The sequence below is a fragment of the Scyliorhinus torazame genome, chromosome 7 (assembly GCF_047496885.1).
Source record: "Scyliorhinus torazame isolate Kashiwa2021f chromosome 7, sScyTor2.1, whole genome shotgun sequence".
Lineage (NCBI taxonomy): Eukaryota > Metazoa > Chordata > Chondrichthyes > Carcharhiniformes > Scyliorhinidae > Scyliorhinus > Scyliorhinus torazame.
The window spans coordinates 7,023,054-7,044,351 of NC_092713.1; the positions used below are offsets into that span (position 1 = coordinate 7,023,054).

The following is a 21,298-nucleotide window of genomic DNA, read 5'->3' on the forward strand; positions in this document are numbered from 1 at the left end:
CCGGAGCACCCGGAGGAAACCCACACAGATATGGAGAGAACGTGCAGACTCCACAAAGACAGTGACTCAAGCTGGGAATCGAACCTGGCACCCTGGAGCTGTGAAGCAACTGTGCTAACCACTGTGCTACCATGCTGCTCATGTCCACAGAGCCCCTGGAAACTTTCTACTCTCTGACTCCAGATTGCAAGCTCCAGGCCACGGACTTTAACTTTCACAGAGTACCCCATTATCCTCATGACTGAAGACTACACTCTGTTCTTCTCAACGGTCTCTCCTCTGTCTTCCATTGTTCCACTTCACCCTAAACCCTTGCAGATTGTCCCTTCCCCTTTGCCCCCAGTGTGTTCCATACCACCACCCCCCCCCCCACCCCATAACCACAGTTGAAATGCAGGTCTCTGAAAGCTAAGCCATATCTGAGTACTGCAAAACGGTGATCTTGCGGCCCACCAGACGCAGAACAACCACTTCGAAGTCACAAGGAAACTAAAATCCGACCTGGGCACATCGCTCCTGTTCAAAGGAAGATCAGATCGATGTGATTTCTCACTGGAGTGACACAGGTAAGGAAGGCGACGTGTGAATCTGGCAAACAGTTAATTTAATGAGCATTCCTGAGATGACAATGAGTGCAAATGGCGTTTATACCACTAGTCAGTGGGATACCCCGACCCACAATAAACCGGCTATCGGGAGAATTGGAAACTATTTCGCGCCAGTGAGTCTCGGACGTTTTGGCTCCCACTAGATTCTCCGCTCTTGTCCTCCACCAAACCCATCAAGGGCAGGATGGAAAAATTCCACCCAGAGGCATACTACTGACAAACCTATGGAGGAAGATTGATAGAGGTGTGCAAAATCATATTAATTGTGATAATTAAGTAAGTAAAAACTGTAACAGAAGGTTAGTAACAGCAGACTCAATGGGCCGAGTGGCCTAATTCCTATAACTTATGGTCTAAATAAGAAAATATGTAAATGAATCAATACCTCAGCTTCTTTCTGACTAAGAATCCACGAAGCCATCGTTGAAGGATCAGCACTGGAGAGTGATGGGCAAGAATGATGTTGATGGTAGAGTTGAGCTCCCTAATGCGCCTCAACTCACACCGCCAGGTCGAGATCTGTTTCAGAGGTAAACACATCCATGGTGATTTCATTGCTGTGGCCGGGAAGGGACAAGTGCACTGACCGTCTCGAGGTCCACGACTCCAGGGTCACAAATATATTTAAATGATTTTTCCAGATAGCTATACAGACAAATATGCAGATGCTCGCCAGAAGTTACATATGGTGGCCAGGGCTCGATGCCGATATTGAGAGGTCGGTACACCAGTGTGCGGTGTGCCAAGAACATCAATCAATCCCGCCATCAGCCTCACACACCGTGGGAGTGGCCAGGGCACCCTTAGGTGCGTTTGCACACCTCTCCACAGGGCCCTTCCTGGGGTCAATGCTTCTACTGTTTATGGAAGCCCACTCACAGTGGATGGTTGTGGACTGGATGCCTTTCAGAACTTTGCAAGCCACCATAGAGACGCTACGCCAATCATTCAGCATTCACGGTATCCCAGAGGTGCTCGTCACCGATCACGGCACCCCCTTCACAAGTGAGGAATTTCTGGGGTTTATGCAGACGAATGGAGTAAAGCACATTCAAACCGCCCCATATCACCCTCTTCAAATGGTCTGGCTGAGCGGGTGGTTAAGGAGGGGCATCAAAACAAACCACAGACTCAGCTGAAACAAAACTGGCACGTTTTGTATTTAATTATTGGACCACACCACATGTTACGCCCAGGGTGGCGCCGGCTGAGCTGCGATACCAGGTGGATACCGAGGATCATTGAGGAGAAGATCAGGACCAGTCTCCTATATGGTCAAAACCTGAGAGCAGACTGTACACAAGCATGTGGACCATCTCAAAGGCAGGGAGCCCCGCCAGACAAATCAGTCCCTCGTCCCGTTGCCTACCATCCATGAGCCGGGGAACACAGCTCTTCAGGGACCAGGGACCAGGTCTGCATGAGATGGAAGACTCTGCATCAGTTATGGATACGGAATCCTCACTACTTTCGGAGGACAGTATGGTCAGTGGCAGACCTCCGACAGGACTCCTTTGACTGTTGACATGAAAACAATGCTCCCCAATGCGTTATACACCCCCTGACCCAGCCCATCAGCTGTTGGAAACACAACCACGGGCAAAGCGGACACTTCCTCTGCATGCATAACAAAGGGAAAACGGACTTCGGGGGGAGGGATATAATAACCCTGACGAGACCCACGGGGATGACCTGATTGATCTCCCCGTGGGGCTCATGGAATGCGAGCACCCCTGCCAATGGGCAGAGGCCTATCAGCTAAGCCTCATTGAATCAACCCTTAAAAGCCTGCCCGGATTGGGACCGCCATGATCTGTAGTCCAGGTTGGGATCTACGTACTTTACACTGCATTACAGCCTTTTCTTTTGGTTGTAGATAAACTTGCTTTTTGATTCACCTTTTTGGATGTCCTGAGCTTTTATCGTGCTGTTGAATGAGCCTTGGTGAGTTGCTGCAGTGCACCTTGTAGATGGCGACACACTGCTGCCACTCAGCATTGGTGGTCGGAGTGGATTTTTAAGGTGGTTAGTGGGGTGCCAATCAAGCGAGCTGTTTTTTTCCTGGATGGTTTTTTTCTTAAGTGTTGTTGGAGTTGCACTCACGCAGGCAAGTTTAGGTTTTGGAACTGTATAAACACAGGATGTGAGCGGCCATTGTGTGTGCAAAACCTCAGGGAGAGCCCCGGGAAACAACTCCAGAGTTGGGTCTCGGCCAAGAATGGCAAAGAGAAAGATATTAACAAATCAATTGCTGTTTCTGTCAAAAAGGTCCAGGCAATCTGCACGTACCCTAACTGCAGAATTAGTGAGGGATAGGAAACATTCTCTCCCTCCCAAAAACCTGCTGAATGCACCTGAAAAAGGCAAACACCGACTGATTGACTGCAGAAGCCATAGCAGCTGCTAACTGAACCATGGGCGGCACGGTGGCAAGCACGGCTGCCTCACAGCACCCAGGACCCGGGTTCGATTCTGACCTTGGGTGACTATCTGTGCGGAGTCTGCACGTTCTCCCCGTGTCTGCATGGATTTCCTCCGGGTGATCTAGGTTCCTCCCACAGTCCAAAGGTGTGCAGGTTAGGTTGATTGGCCATGTTAAATTGCCCCTTAGTGTCCAATGGTTACGTGGGATTACGGGTTTTCTGGGGAGCAAGTCTAAGTGGGGTGTTCTTTCAGAGAGTCGGTGTCGACTCTAAGGGCTGAATGGCCTCCTTCTGCTCTGTAGCGATTCGATGATTCTTAAGTTTCAACACTTGCACTTAGGAAAAGGAGCTCAAGGAGTATGGACTTGTAAAAATATCTCACAAGAGACTGATTTGAAATCTAATTTTTAAGTACCTTTTTAAACGTCTGATTTCATCTTTGTATTTTTAGTTAATGACTTAAAAAGCTTTCAGCAGTAGTTTTGTAATAAACTAACCCAACTTGTTTAAGACCAAAGTTTGTGTGCGGTGTTATTTTTAAATTGAACAACTCATACATTAAAAGGGGGCTACATGCATTTACACACACACTTCCTGAACTCACTTTGAGGGAACTCTGTGACAATGGCTTTACAAAAAGTTGTTCCTTCAGGAAACTACCCACCTGACACCATCTGGGAGTAATATAACCACCAGATTATACTGCACTGGCTCAAAAAGAGGATCTATTTTTTAACCACCTTCTCAAGATGGACAATAACCTTGTAATGAATACCCATGGCACAGAACCACACTTTACAGATTTCCCTAAATTAGAAGATGAACAGGTTGCAGGATGAGAATCTGTGATAGAGTCAATAAATATGGATAAAGGACATAAAGAAATGGGAACCTCCTCAAAGTTCATCCCATCTCCCTCCCCCCCCCCCCCCCCCCGGCACCACACTATTGTCCAGTCAGTACCTCACAAGCTGCCTCCTACCCTGATGATCAAGGAGACTGGGACAGGGGGAGGGGGAGTTGAGGGTGGGAAGAGTCTTTGCTGGCATTTACACAGGTCCCAAAACCCAGGCAGCTCAGTGAGGCGAGCCTGAGCAGTTAAATCAGGGGAATGTGCAGCCTGCCTGCAGCTCTGCTGAAGCTTTCCTATTCTTCCTGCCAAGTGAACATGTTCACTTTTTCCCTCATAACACTCAATCTGCCAAAATACCGCCCACTCACTTCACCAATTTATATCAATTTTGCAGACAATTTTGTTCTTTTCACAACTTCCCCTCCTACATAACTTTGTGTCAACAACAAATTTAGCAACCATACATTCAAACCCTTCATCTGAATCATTGATGTAGATTGTAAATAGTTGACGCCCCATCGATGATCCTTGCGGCATGCTACTCGTTACAGCTTCCAGCCCGAAAAACACCCATTTATCCTGGCTCTGCTTCCTGTTAGGTAAGCAGTTCTCTATCCATTGTCCCCTTCACCACGAGCTCTTATTTTGAGAAGTTACCTTTGATGTGGCACCTTACCAAAAGCCTATTAGAAATCCAAGTACACCGAGTCGAATTACAGAATAATAGAACTATTACGTTGCAGAAGGCCATTTGGACCATTGTGGTTGCACCTGATCGCCAAACGAGCATCATGACTTAGTGCCATTCTCCTGCCTTTTCCCCGTACCCCTGCCCATTGTTTGAAACAATGGGCGCAATTCTCCGACCCCCCCACCGGGTCGGAGAATCGCCGGGTGCTGGCGTGAATCCCGCCCCCGCCGTGTCCCGAATTGTCCGCCACCAGAGATTCGGCGGGGGCGGGAATCGCGCCGCTCCGGTCGCCGGAAATCGCGCCGGTCGGCCGGCCCACCCCCGGCGATTCTCCGGTCCGCGATGGGCCGAAGTCCCGCCGCTGTCAACCCACGCCAGCCGGCGTGGATTGAACCACCTTTCGAACGGCAGGACAAGGCGGCGCGGGCAGGCTCCGGGATCCTGGGGGGGGCGCGGGGCGATCTGGCCCCCGGGGGTGCCCCTACGGTGGCCTGGCCCGCAATCGGGGCCCACCGATCCGCGGGCTTGCCTGTGCCATGGGGGCACTCTTTTCCTTCCGCCTTCGTCACGGTCTTCACTATGGCGGAGGTGGAAGAGACCCCCTCCACTGAGCATGCGTGGGGATGCCGTGAGCGGCCGCTGACGCTCCTGCGCATGCGTCGCACGGCAAAGTCATTTCCGCGCCAGCTGGTGGGGCGCCAAAGGCCTTTCCTGCCAGCCGGCGGGGCGGAAATCTCTCCGGCGCGGGCCTAGCCCCTCAAGGTGAGGGCTCGGCCCCTCAAGATGCGGAGAATTCCGCACCTTTGGGGCGGCGCGATGCCGGACTGATTCACGCCGTTTGTGGCGCTGGTCGGCGGACATCGCGCCGATTGCGGAGAATCCCGCCCAATCATCTAATGCCCTCTTGAATGCCTCGATTGAACCTGCCTCACCACTCGCTGTGTGAAAAAGTATTTTCTCTCATCACATTTTATTTTGCAAATCACTTTAAATCTGTGCCCTCTCGTTCTTGATCCTTTCGAAGGGGAACAGTTTCTCCCCGTCTACTCTGTCCAGACCCCTCATGATTTTGAAAATCTCTATCAAATCTCCCCTTAGCCGCCTTCTCTCCAAGCAGAACAGTTCCAACCTCCCAAATCTATCCTCATCACTGAAGTTTCTCATCACTGGAACTATTTGTGGAAACCTCTTCTGCCCACTCTGCAATGTGTTCACATCCTTCCTATAGTGTGGCCCAGAACTGTGCACAATATTCCAGCTGAGGTCTAACTAATATCTTGTATAAATTCAGCTTAACCACCTTACTCTTGTACTCTTAAGCTTTTTAAAATTCATTTACGGGACGTGCATGTCACTGGTTAGGCCGGCTTTTATTGCCCATCAGAAGGTGGTGGTGAGCTGCCTTCTTGAACCGCTGCAGCCCGAGGTGTAGGTACACCCACTGTGCTGTAAGGGATGGGAGTTCCAGGATGTTGCCCCAGTGACAGTGAAGGAACGGCGATATATTCCCAAGTCAGGGTGGTGAGCGACTTGAAGTGGGCAGCACGGTAGCATTGCCGTTAGCACAGTTGCTTCACAGCTCCAGGGTCCCAGGTTCGATTCCCGGCTTGGGTCACTGTCTGTGCGGAGTCTGCACTTTCTCCCCGTGTATGCGTGAGTTTCCTCCGGGTGCTCCGGTTTCCTCCCACAGTCCAAAGATGTGCGGGTTAGGTGGATTGGCCATGATAAATTGCCCTTAGTGTCCAAAAGGTTAAGCGGAGTTACTGGGTTACGGGGATAGGGCGGAAGTGTGGGCTTGGTGTTCTTTCCAAGGCCCAGTGCAGACCCGATGGGCTGAATGCCCTCCTTCTGCACTGTAATTTCTATGATATCTAGGAATCTCCAGATGGTGGGGTTCCCTTCTGCTGTTCTTGTCCTTCTAAATGGTCATGGGTTTGGAAGGTGTTGTTTAAGGAACCTTGGTGAGTTCCTGCAGTGCATCTTGTAGGTGGAACACACGGCTGCCACTGTTCATCGGTGGTGGAGGGTTTGAATGTTTGTGGAAGGGGAGCAATCAAGCGGGGCTGCTTTGTCCTGGATGGTGTCGAGCTTCTTGAGTGTTGTTGGAGCTGCACTCATCCAGGCAAGTGGAGAGTATTCCATTACACTCCTGACTTGTGCCGTGTGGATGGTGGACAGGCTTTGGGAGGGTCAGGAAGTGAGTTACTCGCCGTAGGATTCCCAGCCTTTGACCTGCCCTTGTAGCCACAGTATTAATATAGAACAAAGAAAAGTACAGCACAGGAACAGGCCCTTCGGCCCTCCAAGACTGCGCCGACCATGCTGCCCGTCTAAACTACAATCTTCTACACTTCCTGGGTCCGTATCCTTCTATTCCCATCCTATTCATGTATTTGTCAAGATGCCCCTTAAACGCCACTATCGTCCCAGCTTCCACCACCTCCTCCGGCAGCGAGTTCCAGGCACCAACTACCCTCTGTGTAAAAAACTTACCTCGTACATCCCCTCTAAACCTTGCCCCTTGCACCTTAAACCTATGCCCCTTAGTAATTGACCCCTCTACCCTGGGAAAAAGTCTCTGTGACTATCCACTCTGTCTATGCCCCACATAATTTTGCAGACCAGAATTGAACACTATACTGTGGCCTAACTAAGGTTCTATACAGCTGATGTATGGCTAGTCCAGTTCAGTTTCTGATCAATGGTAACCCCCATGATGTTGATTGTGGCGGATTCAGTAACGCCATTGAATGTCAAGGGGCGGTGGTTCGATCCTCTCTGTAGGAGATGGTCATTGCCTGGCACGAATGTAACTTGCCACATGTCAGCCAAAGCCGATATTGTCCAGGTCTTGCTGCAATTGGATGTGGACTGCTTCATTATGTGAGGAGTTGCGAATGGTGCTGAACATGTTTCACTCCCACTTCTGACCTTTATGATGGAAGGGAGGTCACTGATAGAGCAGCTGAAGATGGTTGGGCCTAGGACACTCCCCTGAGGAACTCCTGTAGTGATGTCCTGGAGCTGAGATGATTGACCGCCAACCACCACAACCATCTTCCTTTGTACCAGGTATGACTCCAACCAGCGGAGAGTTTTCCCCCTAATTCAGCTGCCTTGATGTGAAGGGCAGTCACTCTCACCTCTGGCATTCATCTCTTTTATCCATGTTTGATCCAAGGTTGGAATGAGGTCAGGAGCTGAGTGACCCTGGCAGAACCCAAACTGAGCGTCCGTGAGCAGGTTATTGCTGAGTAAGTGCTGCTTGAGAGTACTGTTGATGACTCCTTCCAACACTTTACTGAAGATAGAGTGGAGACGGATAGGGCAGTAATTTGTCCTGTTTCTTGCGTACAGGTCACACCTGGGCAATTTTCCACATTGCTGGGTAGATGCCAGTGTTGTAGCTGTACGGAATAGCTTGGCTAGGGGTGCAGCAAGTCTGGAGCACAAGTCTTCAGTACTATTGCTGGGATATTGTCAGGGCCCATAGCCTTTGTAGTATGCAGTGCCTTCAGCCGTTTCTTGATATCCGGTTGAAGATTGTTGCAAATGCCTCAGCCTTGTCTTTTGCACAGATGTGCTGGGCTCCTCCATCATTGGGGACGGGGATATTTGTGGAGCCTCCTCCTCCAGTGACATGTTTAATTGTCCACCACCATTCATGACTGGATGTGGCAGGACTGCAGAGCTTAGATCTGATGTGTTGGTTGTGGAATCGCTTCGCTCTGTCTATTACTTGCTGCTTATGCTGTTTGCCGCACAAGTAGTCCTGTGTTGTGGCTTCACCAGGTTGACACCTCATTTTTCGGTCTGCCTGATGTTGCTCCTGGCACGCTCTCCTGCACTCTTCATTGAACCAGGGTTGATCCCCAGGCTGGGTGGTAATGGTAGAGTGGGGGATATGCTGGGCCGTGAGGTTGCAGGTTGTGGCCTCCTTCTACGCTATAAATTCTATGATTCTATGAATACAATTCATTGCTGCTGATCTCCTAAGAACTCTGCGGTGGTCACTCCTACCTATACCGTCATGGACAGATACATCTGCAGCAGGCAGGTTAGTGAGGATTAGGTCAAGTATGTTTTTCCCTCTTGTTGGTTTTCTCAAATCCTTCTGCAGTCCCAGTCTAGCAGCTCTGTCCTTTAGGACCCGGCCAGCTCGGTCTGTGGTGGTATTACCGAGCCAGTCTTGGTGATGGACATTGAAGTCCCCACCCAGAGTATATTCTGTGCCCTCGCCACCCTCAGTGCTTCCTCCGAGTGGTGTTCAACATGGAGGGGTAACTGATTCATCAGCTGATGGTGGCCGGTATGTGGTAATCGGCAGGAGGTTTCCCTGCCCATGTTTAACCTGAAGCAATGAGACTTCATGGGGCCCAGAGTCGATATTGAGGACTCCCAGGGTAACTCCCTCCCGACTGTATCCCACTGTGCCGCCACCTCTGCTGGGTCTGTCCTGCCGGTGAGACAGGACATACCCAGGAATGGTGATAGTGGTGTCTGGGACATAGTCTGTAAAGTATGATTCCGTGAGTGTGACTATGTCAGGCTGTTGCTTCACCAGTCTGTGAGACAGCTCTCCCAATTTTGGCACAAGCCCCCAGATGTTAGTAAGGAGGAGTTTGCAGGGTCGGCAGGGCTGGGTTTGCCTTTGTCATTTCCGGTGCCTGGTTTGATGCTGGGTGGTCCATCCGGTTTCATTTCTTTTTTGTGTTTTCGTAGTGGTTGATTACAACTGAGTGGCTCACTCGGCCACTTCAGAGGCCATTTAAGAGTCAACCACATTGCTGTGGATCTGGAGTCACATGTAGGCCAGACCAGGTAAGAATGACTGATTTCCGATGGGTTCACTAAATAAAACCCAGAATGCTATATGCTTTATTAACTTTCACCTCCACCTGTTCTGCCACCTTCAGTGATCTGTGCACATATACATCCAAGCCCTTCTGCTCCTTTAAGAATTTGACCTCTAATTTTATGTTGTCTCTCTATTATTCTTACCAAAATGCATCATCTCACACTTCTCCGCATTGAACTTCATCCGCCACCTCTCTGCCCACTCCATCAACTTGTCTATTTCCTTTTAAAGTTATACACCGTCCTCGTCACAGTTCACAATGTTTCTAAATTTTGTGTCATCCACAAATTTTGAAATTGTCCCCTGCACACCAAGATCTAGATCATTAATAAACATCAGGGTCCCAATACTGACCCCTGGGGAACACCGCTACAAACCTTCCTCCAGCCCAAAAAATACCCATTGACAATTACTCTCTGCTTGCTTCATTGATATCTCATACAAACATACCGTCTGCTAGTCACATACCAGCTCAACATTGATATAATTGAATCCTGTTTGGTTGATGAATACTGCTGGGTCATCTGTGCATGTCTGCAGTCTATGTCACCCTGGACCTGTGGGAATGCAGTCAGGGCAGCTCTGAGTGGCTGCCCATTCTGGCTGGCCTCAGCAGTCACAAAATGGATGTAAGTGGTGACGTGAAAAGCATAACATCTGTAACTTGTGGCCTGCAGATTGGTCTTGAAGGTCTCAGTCTATTGAGGCACTGCTGCTCAGCCATGTTGATAAAGCTGCCGCTCTGTGTCCATCCACTCTGCCCTGTGCAGAAGCATGTGGCTGAGGAGATGACTGCTGCTGATGGGTGTCGCTGGGACATTTCCTCCTATTTCACAGCAGAGGTCGAAGGTATCGCTAGCTATATAACAGTTCTATGCTGCACTGACAGCTGGGAAGTAAAGCTCAAGGTGACAAAAGTCCAAAAGCAGAAATTACTTCCAAAAGGGTGGAAATCGGCATCACCAAAGCACCAAGGTTGTAAAGCGGTGAAAGCACATTCTGAAAAATTGCTGTGAATAAAAGCCTTTCACCGAGCCCGTGTCAATTCTTTAAACGCTTTCGAGCCTGCCAATTTCACAGAGCCAATCTCCAAAGTGCCTCACCTTGCAGATCCTGGGAAATTTTACACAACTCGGGGAATCTGCCAGCAGTCCGTTACAGGTAGAGGATTCAATTTGCAATGATTGCTCCTTAACATATTCAAATGACCAACGGGGGTTTCCAGTCCACCTCCACACATGGGCCAGTTAGTCAGCAGATGAATTCCCAATATGCCGACCATTACACTCCACCCACACAGGAACTTGACCCTCCTCCTTGCTTTGTAAAACTCTGCCCAAAATCCAGGAACTCCCTCCCTAACAGCACAGTGGGTGTACCTACACCACATGGACTGCGGCGGCTCAAGAAGGTGGCTCACCACCACCTTCTGAAGGGCAATTAGAGATGGGCAATAAATGATGGCCTAGCCAGCGACGCCAGATGCCATGAATGAATAATTAGAAAAAAAAATCTAGACCTGGAATAATACCATAGGTGGCACTGTAGCACAGTGGTTAGCACATTTGTTTCACAGCTCCAGGGTCCCAGGTTTGATTCCTGGCTTGGGTCACTGCCTGTGCAGAGTCTGCACGTTCTCCCCGTGTCTGCGTGGGTTTCCTCCGGGTGCTCCGGTTTCCTCCCACAGTCCAAAGATGTGCAGGTTAGGTGGATTGGCCATGCTAAATTGCCCTTAGTGTTCAAAAAGGTTGAAATGAATGAAATGAAATGAGATTGGGTGGGGTTATAGGGTTACAGGGATAGGGTGGAGGCGTCGGCCTAGGTAGGGTATTCTTTCCAAGGGCTGGTGCAAACTCAATGGGCCGAATGGCCTCCTTCTACACTGTTAATTCTACGATTCTAAATTAATCTTTCTTTCCCCCTTTTCCCCCTTCCCAGTCTTTATCAATTCTGATTTTCAGCCTGTTCTCGTGTGGAAACCAACATGTTTCAGTCCCTCTACAATAGATATGGGCACCAACCTGTGAACGTATGGGGAGATCAAGAAAGAAATATAGACTTAAAGCTTTGAATTCATCACTTTTCGGCCAATCCTCGATGATTTCCTCATCTGCAATGACAAAGTTATCCAAGGCTTTGAGGGACCACAGTTTGTTGACAATGTTATGCCGGTATTTGGGGGCAAGGCTGACTGGGGTGTCAAACAGGGTCAGAACAACGAGGTTCGGGCAAGAAAACAGGGGTTCAATATCGCTCATGCGCCCAATGATGTTGTCATGGAGATAAAGGATTTGAAGAGACTTCATATCGGACCAAAAGTCTTCATCTGGGAGTTCGGAAATCTGATAATAGGGGATAAAATGAACAAAACATCGATATTAGTACATTGGTGCCAGTTACAGGGCCGTGGAGAAGGAGTAGGGAGTAGAAATATTACTCAATAAATTTCTGTAGTTATGTTACTGATTATCCTATCAATTTAATGAACTACTTATATCTCTCCGGTACCAGTTTTAACTGCTGTCCCAGTTTGGAGAGGGAAGAAAATCTTCAAATTCACTGATGTGGAGATGCCGGCATTGGACTGGGGTGGGCACAGTAAGAAGTCTCACAACACCAGGTTAAAGTCCAACAGGTCTTTTTCGAATCACTAGGTTTCGGAGTGCAGCTACTTCACCTGAGGGGCAGCACGGTAGCACAAGTGGATAACATTGTGGCTTCACAGCGCCAGGGTCCCAGGTTCGATTGCCCGCTGGGTCGCTGTCTGTGCGGAGTCTGCACGTTCTCCCCGTGTCTGTGTGGGTTTCCTCCGGGTGCTCCGGTTTCCTCCCACAGTCCAAAGATGTGCAGGTTAGGTAGATTGGCCATGCTAAATTGCCCTGAGTGACCAAAAAAGTTAGGAGGCGTTATTGGGTTACGGGGATAGGTTGGAAGTGAGGGTTTAAGTGGGTCGGTGCAGACTCAATGGGCCGAATGGCCTCCTTCTGCACTGTATGTTCTGTGTTCTATATTCTATGAGCTGCGCTCCGAAAGCTAGTGATTTGAAACAAACCTGTGTCATGGGAGTGTCCCTTTATGAAATGTGTGTTTATCAAATGGCTTCAGTGATGTCATTGTGTGGGTGGAGCTGGGCTGTGACTCTGGGTTTTACTTTCGTTTTGAGCTGGGAGCTGGCTGTGGCTCTGAGTTTTACTTTCTGTTTACACTGTTGGAAGCTGGATTCAGACAAAAAAAGACTTCTCTTCTCTCTCTCTGCATGCTAAAAGGTGTCCAGGTCACTTGATAACTGTGTTCTGGAAAGAATTCAAAACTACTGTTTTGTTAAAAAGATTTAGTGGATGTTGTTATCAAATTAAAACTGTTGAAAGGGAAGCTATTAAGGGTTATATATATAGAGAACTATAGCTGTGTGGGGGATTTATGTTTGTAGTTGATGAAAATGCTTACTGTGTGTGTTTATAAAAAGTTAATTGAATTAGTAGAAGAAATTTTGTTTTGTTTAAAAGTGCTTTCGGCCTCTGTTGAATAACACCTGAAAAGTGGGCCCTTGTGCTCCTTGTAACCAAAATCTATAAACGGTTGTGGGTCAGGTGGACTCCATGATATACTTTGGTGTTCTGTCGCACCTGGTGAACTTTAACCTGGTGTTGTCGGACTTCTTCCTTAGTACTCACTGGTCACCTACCTGCTCACCGATTTAATGCCTCCGGGCATCAGCCCTCAGGACTTGCTGGCTTCACAGCTGCTTCTATCTGGTATTTTAATAAAAGATCTGACAGCACCATTTCCCTCACTGCAGGACATATCCTCTCTTCCCAAATCCCCAAAGATCAGCACTCATCCTTGCTGCATTCAGACAAAGCTGCAACACTGAGCTACTTACTTTGCGCATCCGCTAAATCTCCTGTATTTGTACCAGCTGTGATTTCAGTGACTTGAATCAGCTGCTGCTGGTGAGGGGACTAATCCTAACTAACTACCAAATGAACTAACTCTGCAGCTGTCTCTCAACAGGAGGCTTTTTTAAAATTCATTTTTATATTCATCGCAGGCTAGTCCAGCATTTGTTACCCATTCCTAATTGCCCTTGAGAAGGTGGTGGTGAGTTGCCTTCTTGAACCGCTGCAATCCTTCAGCTTTGGATACACCCACAGTGCATTTAGGGAGCGAGTTCCAGGATTTTGACCCAGCGACAGTGAACGAATGGGCGATATGGTCCTAAGTCAGGATGGTGTGTGGCTTGGAGGGGGATTTCTCGGTGGCGATGTTCCCATGCTTTTGCAGCCCTTGATCTTCGAGATCATGGGCTGGATTCTCTGCTCCCCGACGGGGAAATCGTGTTCAGCGAGGGGGTGGGGAATCCCTGATGGCGGCAAACCAGCCTCGGGCTGGTTTAGCACAGTGGGCTAAACAGCTGTCTTGTAATGCAGAACAAGGCCAGCAGCGCAGGTTCAATTCCCGTACCGTCCTCCCCAAACAGGTGCCGGAATGTGGCGACTAGGGGCTTTCCACAGTAACTTAATTGAAGCCTACTTGTGACAATAAGTGATTATTATTATTACTATTATTAAATTGGGGGCGGCGCCGCTTTCGCGATGCTCCGCCCCCTGCAAAGTGGTGTACTCTAGGGGTACACCATGCCATGTATCCACGGCCTCAGGCCATTGCCTGAAGCCCGTACCGCGATGCTTTGTCCCCGACCGGCGGAGTTCCCGATGGCGTGGGACTCTCACGGGCTCACTCGTCGTGAACTTAGCATGGCAGCTGCGGACTCAGTCCGGCGCCACCACAGTCGGGGGAGGGTCAATCCGCGGGCAGGGGGTGCTTCACTCAGGGCTGGAGGCACTGTGGGCGGGTGGTCCGGGGAGCGCGAGCGGCCAAAGGCGGGTACTATTTTTGTGGTCGAGGTCCGCGTGCTGAGTCCGCCATGAAGCATGGTGCGGCCGCTGCAGGCCGCCACCATGCGAATGCGTGGCGTCAGACGCGGCAATGCTCCAGGTGTTATCGGCAGCTAGAGCTGGGAGCTCTGCGCTGCCTCCCTGCTAGCCCCCAGCAAAACGGCGAATGGGTGGCCGTATTGCGCCAATCTTTCTGCCGTAAAACACCACCGTTTTCACGCCGGCGTGGGGACTCTCCCAAACAGTGAATCAGCCCCATGTGTTTGGAAGGTGCTGTCTAATTGGCCATGGTTAGATGCTACAGTGCATCTTGTAGGTGGTGCACACGGCTGCCAAGGTGCATCAGTGGTGGAGGGAGCGAATGTTTGTGGATGGGGGACTAACCAAGCGGGGCTGCTTTGTCCTGGATGGTGTCTAGTTCCTTGAGTGTTGTTGGAGCTGCACTCATCCAGGCAAGTGGAGAGTATTCCATTACACTCCTGACTTGTGTCTTGGAGATGGCTTTGTGGGGACAGGAAGTGAGTTACTTGCTGCAGGATTCCTAGCCTCTGACCAGCTCTTTTGACCATGATATTTATATGGCTAGTCCTGTTAAGTTTCTGATCAATGGTAACCCCCAGGATGTTGATTGTGGGGGATTTAGCGATGGTAATGCCATTGAATGTCAATGGGCGATGGTTAGATCCTCTCTTGTTGGAAATGAACATTGCCTGGCACTTGTGTGGCACAAATGTTACTTGCCACTTGGCAGCCCAAGCCTGGATATTTTCCAAATCTTGCTGCATTTTGACATGGGCTGTGAGGTGATGCATTTTGGTAGGAGCTCGCACTTTCCTCACAGGCGACAGATTCGAATAGGCTGTTCAGCGCGCACGCGCACTTTGACCGGCTGCTGCTGGTACCTGCGCAGTGCGGATCGAGGGTCGGCAATGGTGGCTGCGATGTTGATGTCAGAGTGACATGGACAATGTAATAGAAGGAGTAAAATTCTTAAAGGTGTGCAGAGCAATAGCAGAGAGACACGGGCGTATCTGGGCACAGATCATTGAAGGTGGAAGGACAGGTGGAGAGAGCAGTTAATGAAACAGAGAGTATTGTGGGCTTTATTAATAGGAGCATAGAGTACAGGAACAAAGAGGTCACGCTGAACTATAGAAGCCATTAATTAGACCTCAGCTGGATTATTTGGTACAGTTCTGGGTACCACTCTATATGAAGAATGCTAACTCATTGGACAGAGAGCAGAAGAGGTTTACAAGATGGGTTCCAAGGATGAGAAACTTCATGAGGATAGATTGGAGAGGTTGGGAGTGTTCTTGGAGGGAAGAAGATTGAGGAGACTTGATCGAGATGTTCAAAATCATGAGGGAGTTAGACAGAGTGGATGGGGAGAAACTATTTTCCCTCGTAACAGGATCGAGAACGAGAAAGGCACAGATTTAAAATGATTTGCAAAAGAGGAAACTGTGATGTGAGAAGAGACTTTTTCACATAGCGAGTGGCTGGGGTCTGGAACGCACAGGCTGGAAGTGTGGAGGAGGCAGGTTCAATCAAGGCGTTCCAGAGGTAATTAGATGATTATTTCTAATAATAATAATCGTTATTATTGTCACAAGTAGGTTTACATTAACACTACAATGAAGTTACTGTGAAAATCCCCTAGTCGCCACACTCCGACGCCTGTTCGGGTACACAGAGGGAGAATTCAGAATGTCCAATTCACCTAACAGCACGTCTTTCGGGACTTGTGGGAGGAAACCGGAGCATCCGGAGGAAACCCACGCAGACACGGGGAGAGCGTGCAGACTCCGCACAGACAGTGACCCAAGCCGGAATCGAACCCGGGACCCTGGCGCTTTGAAGCAACAGTGCTAACCAATGTGCTACCGTGCCGCTGACCTTCCTTTGCGCCTGATAGGACTGCAACTAGTGGCGACTTTTCCTCCTTATTCCCATTGACTCCAGTTTGTATAATGCTCCTTGAAGCCATACTCAGTCAAATGCTGCTTTGATGTCAATACCTCGCCTCAAGAGTTCAGCACTTTTGTCCACATTTGAACAAAGACTGTAATGAGGTCAGGAGCTGAGTGACCCTGGCTGAACCCATCTGAGCGTCCGTGAGCAGGTTATTGCTCACCAAATGCGACTTGATGGCACTGTTGATGACCCATTCAATTGCCTTACTGATGATCAAGACTAGACTGTTGGGCTGGTAATTGGCCGGTTTAGATTTGTCCTGGTTTTTGTGCCGAGGACATATCTGGGCCATTTTCCACATTGCCGGATAGATGCCAGTGTTGTAGCTGTACTGGAACAGCTTGGCTAGGGGAGAAACAAGTTCTGCAGCACAAGTCCTCAGTACTATTGCCGGGATAGTGTCAGGACCCAGAGCCTTTGCAGTATCCAGTGCCTTCAGCCATTTCTTGATATCACGTGAAGTGAATGATATTGAAAAAATCTGCGCTGCTCGGGGGAGGCCAAGGTGGATCACCCACTCGACCCTTCTGGCTGAAGATTGTTGCACGCACGCTCTCACATTCAAACTCACTCTCTCACATACACTCATGTTCATGCACTCACTCACACTTAACTCTCTCACATGCACGCTCACTTTCTCACACTCTCTCAGTGCAGTCTCTCACACGCACACTTATTCACTCTTTCACACACTCATACACACTCACTCACTCTCATACAAACTCACTTATCTCACACACATTCTCTCACACATACTCACTTGAAAAACCTTATTACAATTAAGTAGACTCAATATGGTTTTGTGAAAGGGAACTCATGTGTGACTAATTTATTGAATCCTTTGAGGAAGTAGCAAGCAACATGGATAAAGGGGAATCTGTGGATGTGCTGTACTTTAAATCCAGGAGGCATTTGACAAGGTGCCACATTAAAGGTTACTGAACAAGATAAGTGAACATGGTGTAGAGAGCAACCTATTGGCATTGGTAGACGATTAGTTATCTAATAGGAAGCAGTGAATAGGGATAAACATTTCTTTTTCAGATTAGCAAGATGTGACTAATGGTGTGCCACAGGGATCAGTGCTGTCGCCTCAACTATTTACAATTTATATAATTGATTTGGATGAAGGGACCGAATGTATGGGTGCTAAATTTGTTGATGATACAAAGATAGGTGGTAAAATAAGTTATGAAGAGGACAAAAGGAATCTGGAAAGGAAAATATACAGGTTAAGTGAGTGGTAAAAAAATTGTCAGATGGAGTATAATGTGGGAAAATGTGAACTAGTTCACTTTAGCAGGAAGAGTAGAAAATGCAGAACTCTGAGGTACAGAGGGATCTGGGTATCCTGGTACATGAATCAAGTTAGTGTGCAGATATAGCAAGTGATTAGGAAGGCAAATAGATTGTTGTTGTTTATTGCCAGGGGAGTGGGACAAAAGAGCAGGGGTGTACAGTATTGTGTAGTTTTGGTCTCCTTATTTAAGAAAGGATAAAAATTTGTTAAATGCAATTCAGAGAAGGTTCACTCGATTTATACCTGGGATAGGGTGATTTTCTTATGAAGAAAGGTTGGACAGGATGGGCCTGTATCCAATGGACTTTAGCACAATGAGAGGTGACCTTATTGGAACTTATAAGATCCTGAGGGGACTTAACAGGCTGGACGCTGAAAGGATCCCCCCCCCCACCCCCCCACTGTGGGAGAAGTAGGGGGCACTGTTCAAAAATAAGGGGTGTAGCCATCTGGGATGGCCACGTCCCGGTTACAAAATGGACACTCGCAAAGAATGCAGGGAAAATTGGACAATCCTAAGAAACAAGCAGGTGCAAGGTCTGTCTGTTGATTAGAGCCTTAAACTCTCAGACAGGACAGAGACTGCCAAGCAATCTACATACTAATGAGCCATCTCCGGGGACAAAAGGGAAACATTTAGATACACAATGTTAAGGCAGACTCCCCGGCGTCAGAAGAGACTAAGACAAAGCAGACTAACAGTCACCAGGACACGCCCAGTGATCAGGGAACGACCCCTCTATTGGAGGAAGATCGATACGGATGATTGGGAAAGACCCAATTAGTTGAGGCCAAGTTCAAGGCCCGCCCAAAAGGCCCGCGCAAAGCCCTTTTTAGTATAAAAAGGATTCCCCAAGAGAGAATCTTCCTCCTTTGTGTTTGGCTCTCAGCGAAGAGAGAGACCTGCCTAGCAGCTACAGCAGACCAAGTAAGTTCCAAGTCAACACACGCTACGAGATAGACGCTCGTAGTTGCTACCCTGTAAACAGCTCAACCCAGCAGCCTCAGAACCGAGCAACGGCCATTGCTCCTCTGACTGAGTGGGCACCCAAAGCTAAGTATAGGCTTTAGTAATAGTGGTAGTTTAGTCTGTAGAGTTTATGCATGAGTAGATTTGACTGTGTGTAAATTAATGAGCATTGCTTTTGAACTTACTAACTGGTGTACCGAGTCATTGATCAGTATTCGGTTCTGAACCTTGTGGCGGTGTCGAAAGATACCTGGCGACTCTTGAGCAAACGTAATTAAACAGAGCCAAATTAAGAGCCAACCAAAGAGAGCAACAGGGGTCTCACTTTGAAGATAGAGGTGAAAACATTTTTTTTCTCTCAGAGGGTTGTGGATCTTTGGAACTGTCTTCCCCAGGGAACACCATCCTCTCCTCAGCCCTGGCCGGCAGTACTGCATGGCAGCCTCATCCTAGATGATGCTCCTGTCTCTGAAGTGGGACTGGGATCCACGACCACCTGACAGAGACAAGATGGCTATCCACTGAGTGGACAAGAGCTTTGTAAGCTGTGGTGCTCTAATGTCATGATATGCAAACATGCAACCAATGAACACTCAGAATAGGACACAACCAATGGGCAGTCAGGACACTCAGAGGTGGCATCACCACAAGGAGGCAAGACATAAACACTGTAAAAGGGATGAGGCACTCACACCCTGCCTCTTTCCACAGACAGACATCTAGAGAGTTAGACAGGGTTGATCAGCAGCATCACACCCCAGCACGTGGCTTAGAGCAAGCTGCTACAGTTAGACTGAGTTACTACAGTTAGATTAGCAGAGAGTAGGACTCATTTGTGAACTGTGTTAATAGTTCATTAAACACGTTGAACGCATTTCAGAGTCTGGAGCATCCTTTAGTTAAGACTGCATCAAGTAGCAGCCTGTGTTATCCGAAGCAGCATAACACAACAAGTAATGCTCTAAACATAAAGTCTCCACTCAACATATCCCCAGCTGACACTGCTAGGATCAAAGCTCACCAAGCTGAAAACTATGGTTCCACACCAGACCCTCCTTCCCAGTGGAGACCTGGACCTTCGGGGCAACTATGTCCCTCCAAGTGACTCTTCATTGAGACGGCCTCTCCATGTACTGCATTGCCAGTCAGGTACTTTGGGATTTACAGAGCTGATGATGAGGAGCTCGTCCTGTCAACAGCTCTTGTTCATAAGGAATACAATGAGTCTCACTCAGTATCTCTTACTGCGCACAGCTTTTAATAGCTGCATTGTTTACGGACTGGTCTGTCAGAGTTTGAAATTTCCAGTTGTGTGATATTTGTTTTATTGAACACAGATCATTTATCACTTACATGGTTTCCATGGAGATCCAGCTTGATTAAATTGGGGCAGTTTATGAGAGCGTCAAATTTAGTGATGTAGTTCCTGGCCAGGTGGCAAATCTTCAGAGCAGAACAATTCGGTAAGCTGCCCAGGTTTTTCAGAAATTGTTCAGATAAGTTTACTGCCACAATTTCCTCCAGTTTCTTCTTTTTGAATGTACTGTCCATCTCTCCACAAGACACTATTAATGATTTTGAAGGAGACACGAGGTGACTTCTGTCTACTGGCCGTCTCGCAGCTTTGGAGATCTGTGAAATATACAAAACCATCAAACAACCAGAGAAAGCGGAAAGGTTATGATTATGATCAGGATGGGGAAAAGATTACTGAGGGGATTTTCTGTACAAAGCAAGTTTCCCTTCTCCCCTTCTCTTTTAGAAAAGTACATTGTCAAGGCTGACATTTCAGTGCTGCACTAAGGAGGGACCGCGTTGTTATGAGGTGCCCTTTTGGAATGATTAAACCGAGGCCCCATGTGATCTTTCAGATGAATGTAAAGGACCAAAGATTGAGCTGTATGGGGTGAAACCACGGGCGAATGAGCCATCATGAGCGGTGATAGCATGTTTTCACAGCTATCAGATGTAAGAGAGGGTCCTGAAGTGGGCCAAGGAGAGTCGGGAGGTTGGTTGGGAAGGCAGCAGTATTCGATATACCAAGATGTCGTCGCAGAATTGGCAAGGAGACGGGCGGCCTTTAATAAGGTGTCGTCAGCCCTTTTTAAGAGTGGCGTGCCATTTGGTGTGGTGTACCCAGCGAGGCTATGCGTTAGGCATAATGACAAGGGCCATTTCTTTGAGACGACAGAGGAAGCGAAGGATTACATTCAGGCTCAAGGACTAGGACTGAACTGAGTGGGCTTGCAAGAGGCTTTGCTGATGATTGGGACGGATTTGTGTTGGGGCGTTTGTTGTAAAGATGTCTCATCTGTTTTATTTTCCCCTGTTCCTTTTTTCCCTTTTTCTTGTACGAACAGGGTTGTTGTGAATTGAAATCGATGTGGTTCGTTTGGGGCTTTTTCTCCTGGTTGTGGCGTTTTCTCGGTTTGGTGGATCTTTGTGGTTTAGAGGAGTATTTGGTTGTGGAGGTGGGGAGGGGTGTGAGGTAGATTCAAGGTTGCGGGGGGGGGGGGGGAACTTTCTCCAAATGTGGTGGTATCGTTTTTTTCAGTTTCTTTCTTTTGTGGGTTGTACATTTGTGCGATGTGGGCTCTGGCGGAGTGGGGGGGGGGGGGGGGGAAACTATCTCGCTAGCAAGCTGAGGTTGGCTAGCGAGGTGGGAGGAGGGGGCTGCGGCTTGCTGGACCTGTTTAGACATGTATTGATGAGGCTAGAAA

General features: G+C 48.5%; 1 protein-coding gene across 1 annotated transcript in view; it reads right to left on the reverse strand.

Moving 5' to 3' along the window:
• The window catches only part of LOC140426010 (uncharacterized), an 86,282-nt gene extending 66,078 nt beyond the window's left edge, over window positions 1–20,204 (reverse strand). Inside the window, exons 1-3 of the mRNA XM_072510286.1 lie at window positions 19,932–20,204; window positions 11,455–11,775; window positions 994–1,127 (exon numbers count right to left, since the gene is read on the reverse strand). Coding sequence (XP_072366387.1) covers window positions 994–1,127; window positions 11,455–11,775; window positions 19,932–20,129 — 653 coding nt within the window. The 5' untranslated portion in view covers window positions 20,130–20,204. The remainder of the gene's footprint in view (window positions 1–993; window positions 1,128–11,454; window positions 11,776–19,931) is intronic.
• Window positions 20,205–21,298: the final 1,094 nt, after the last annotated feature.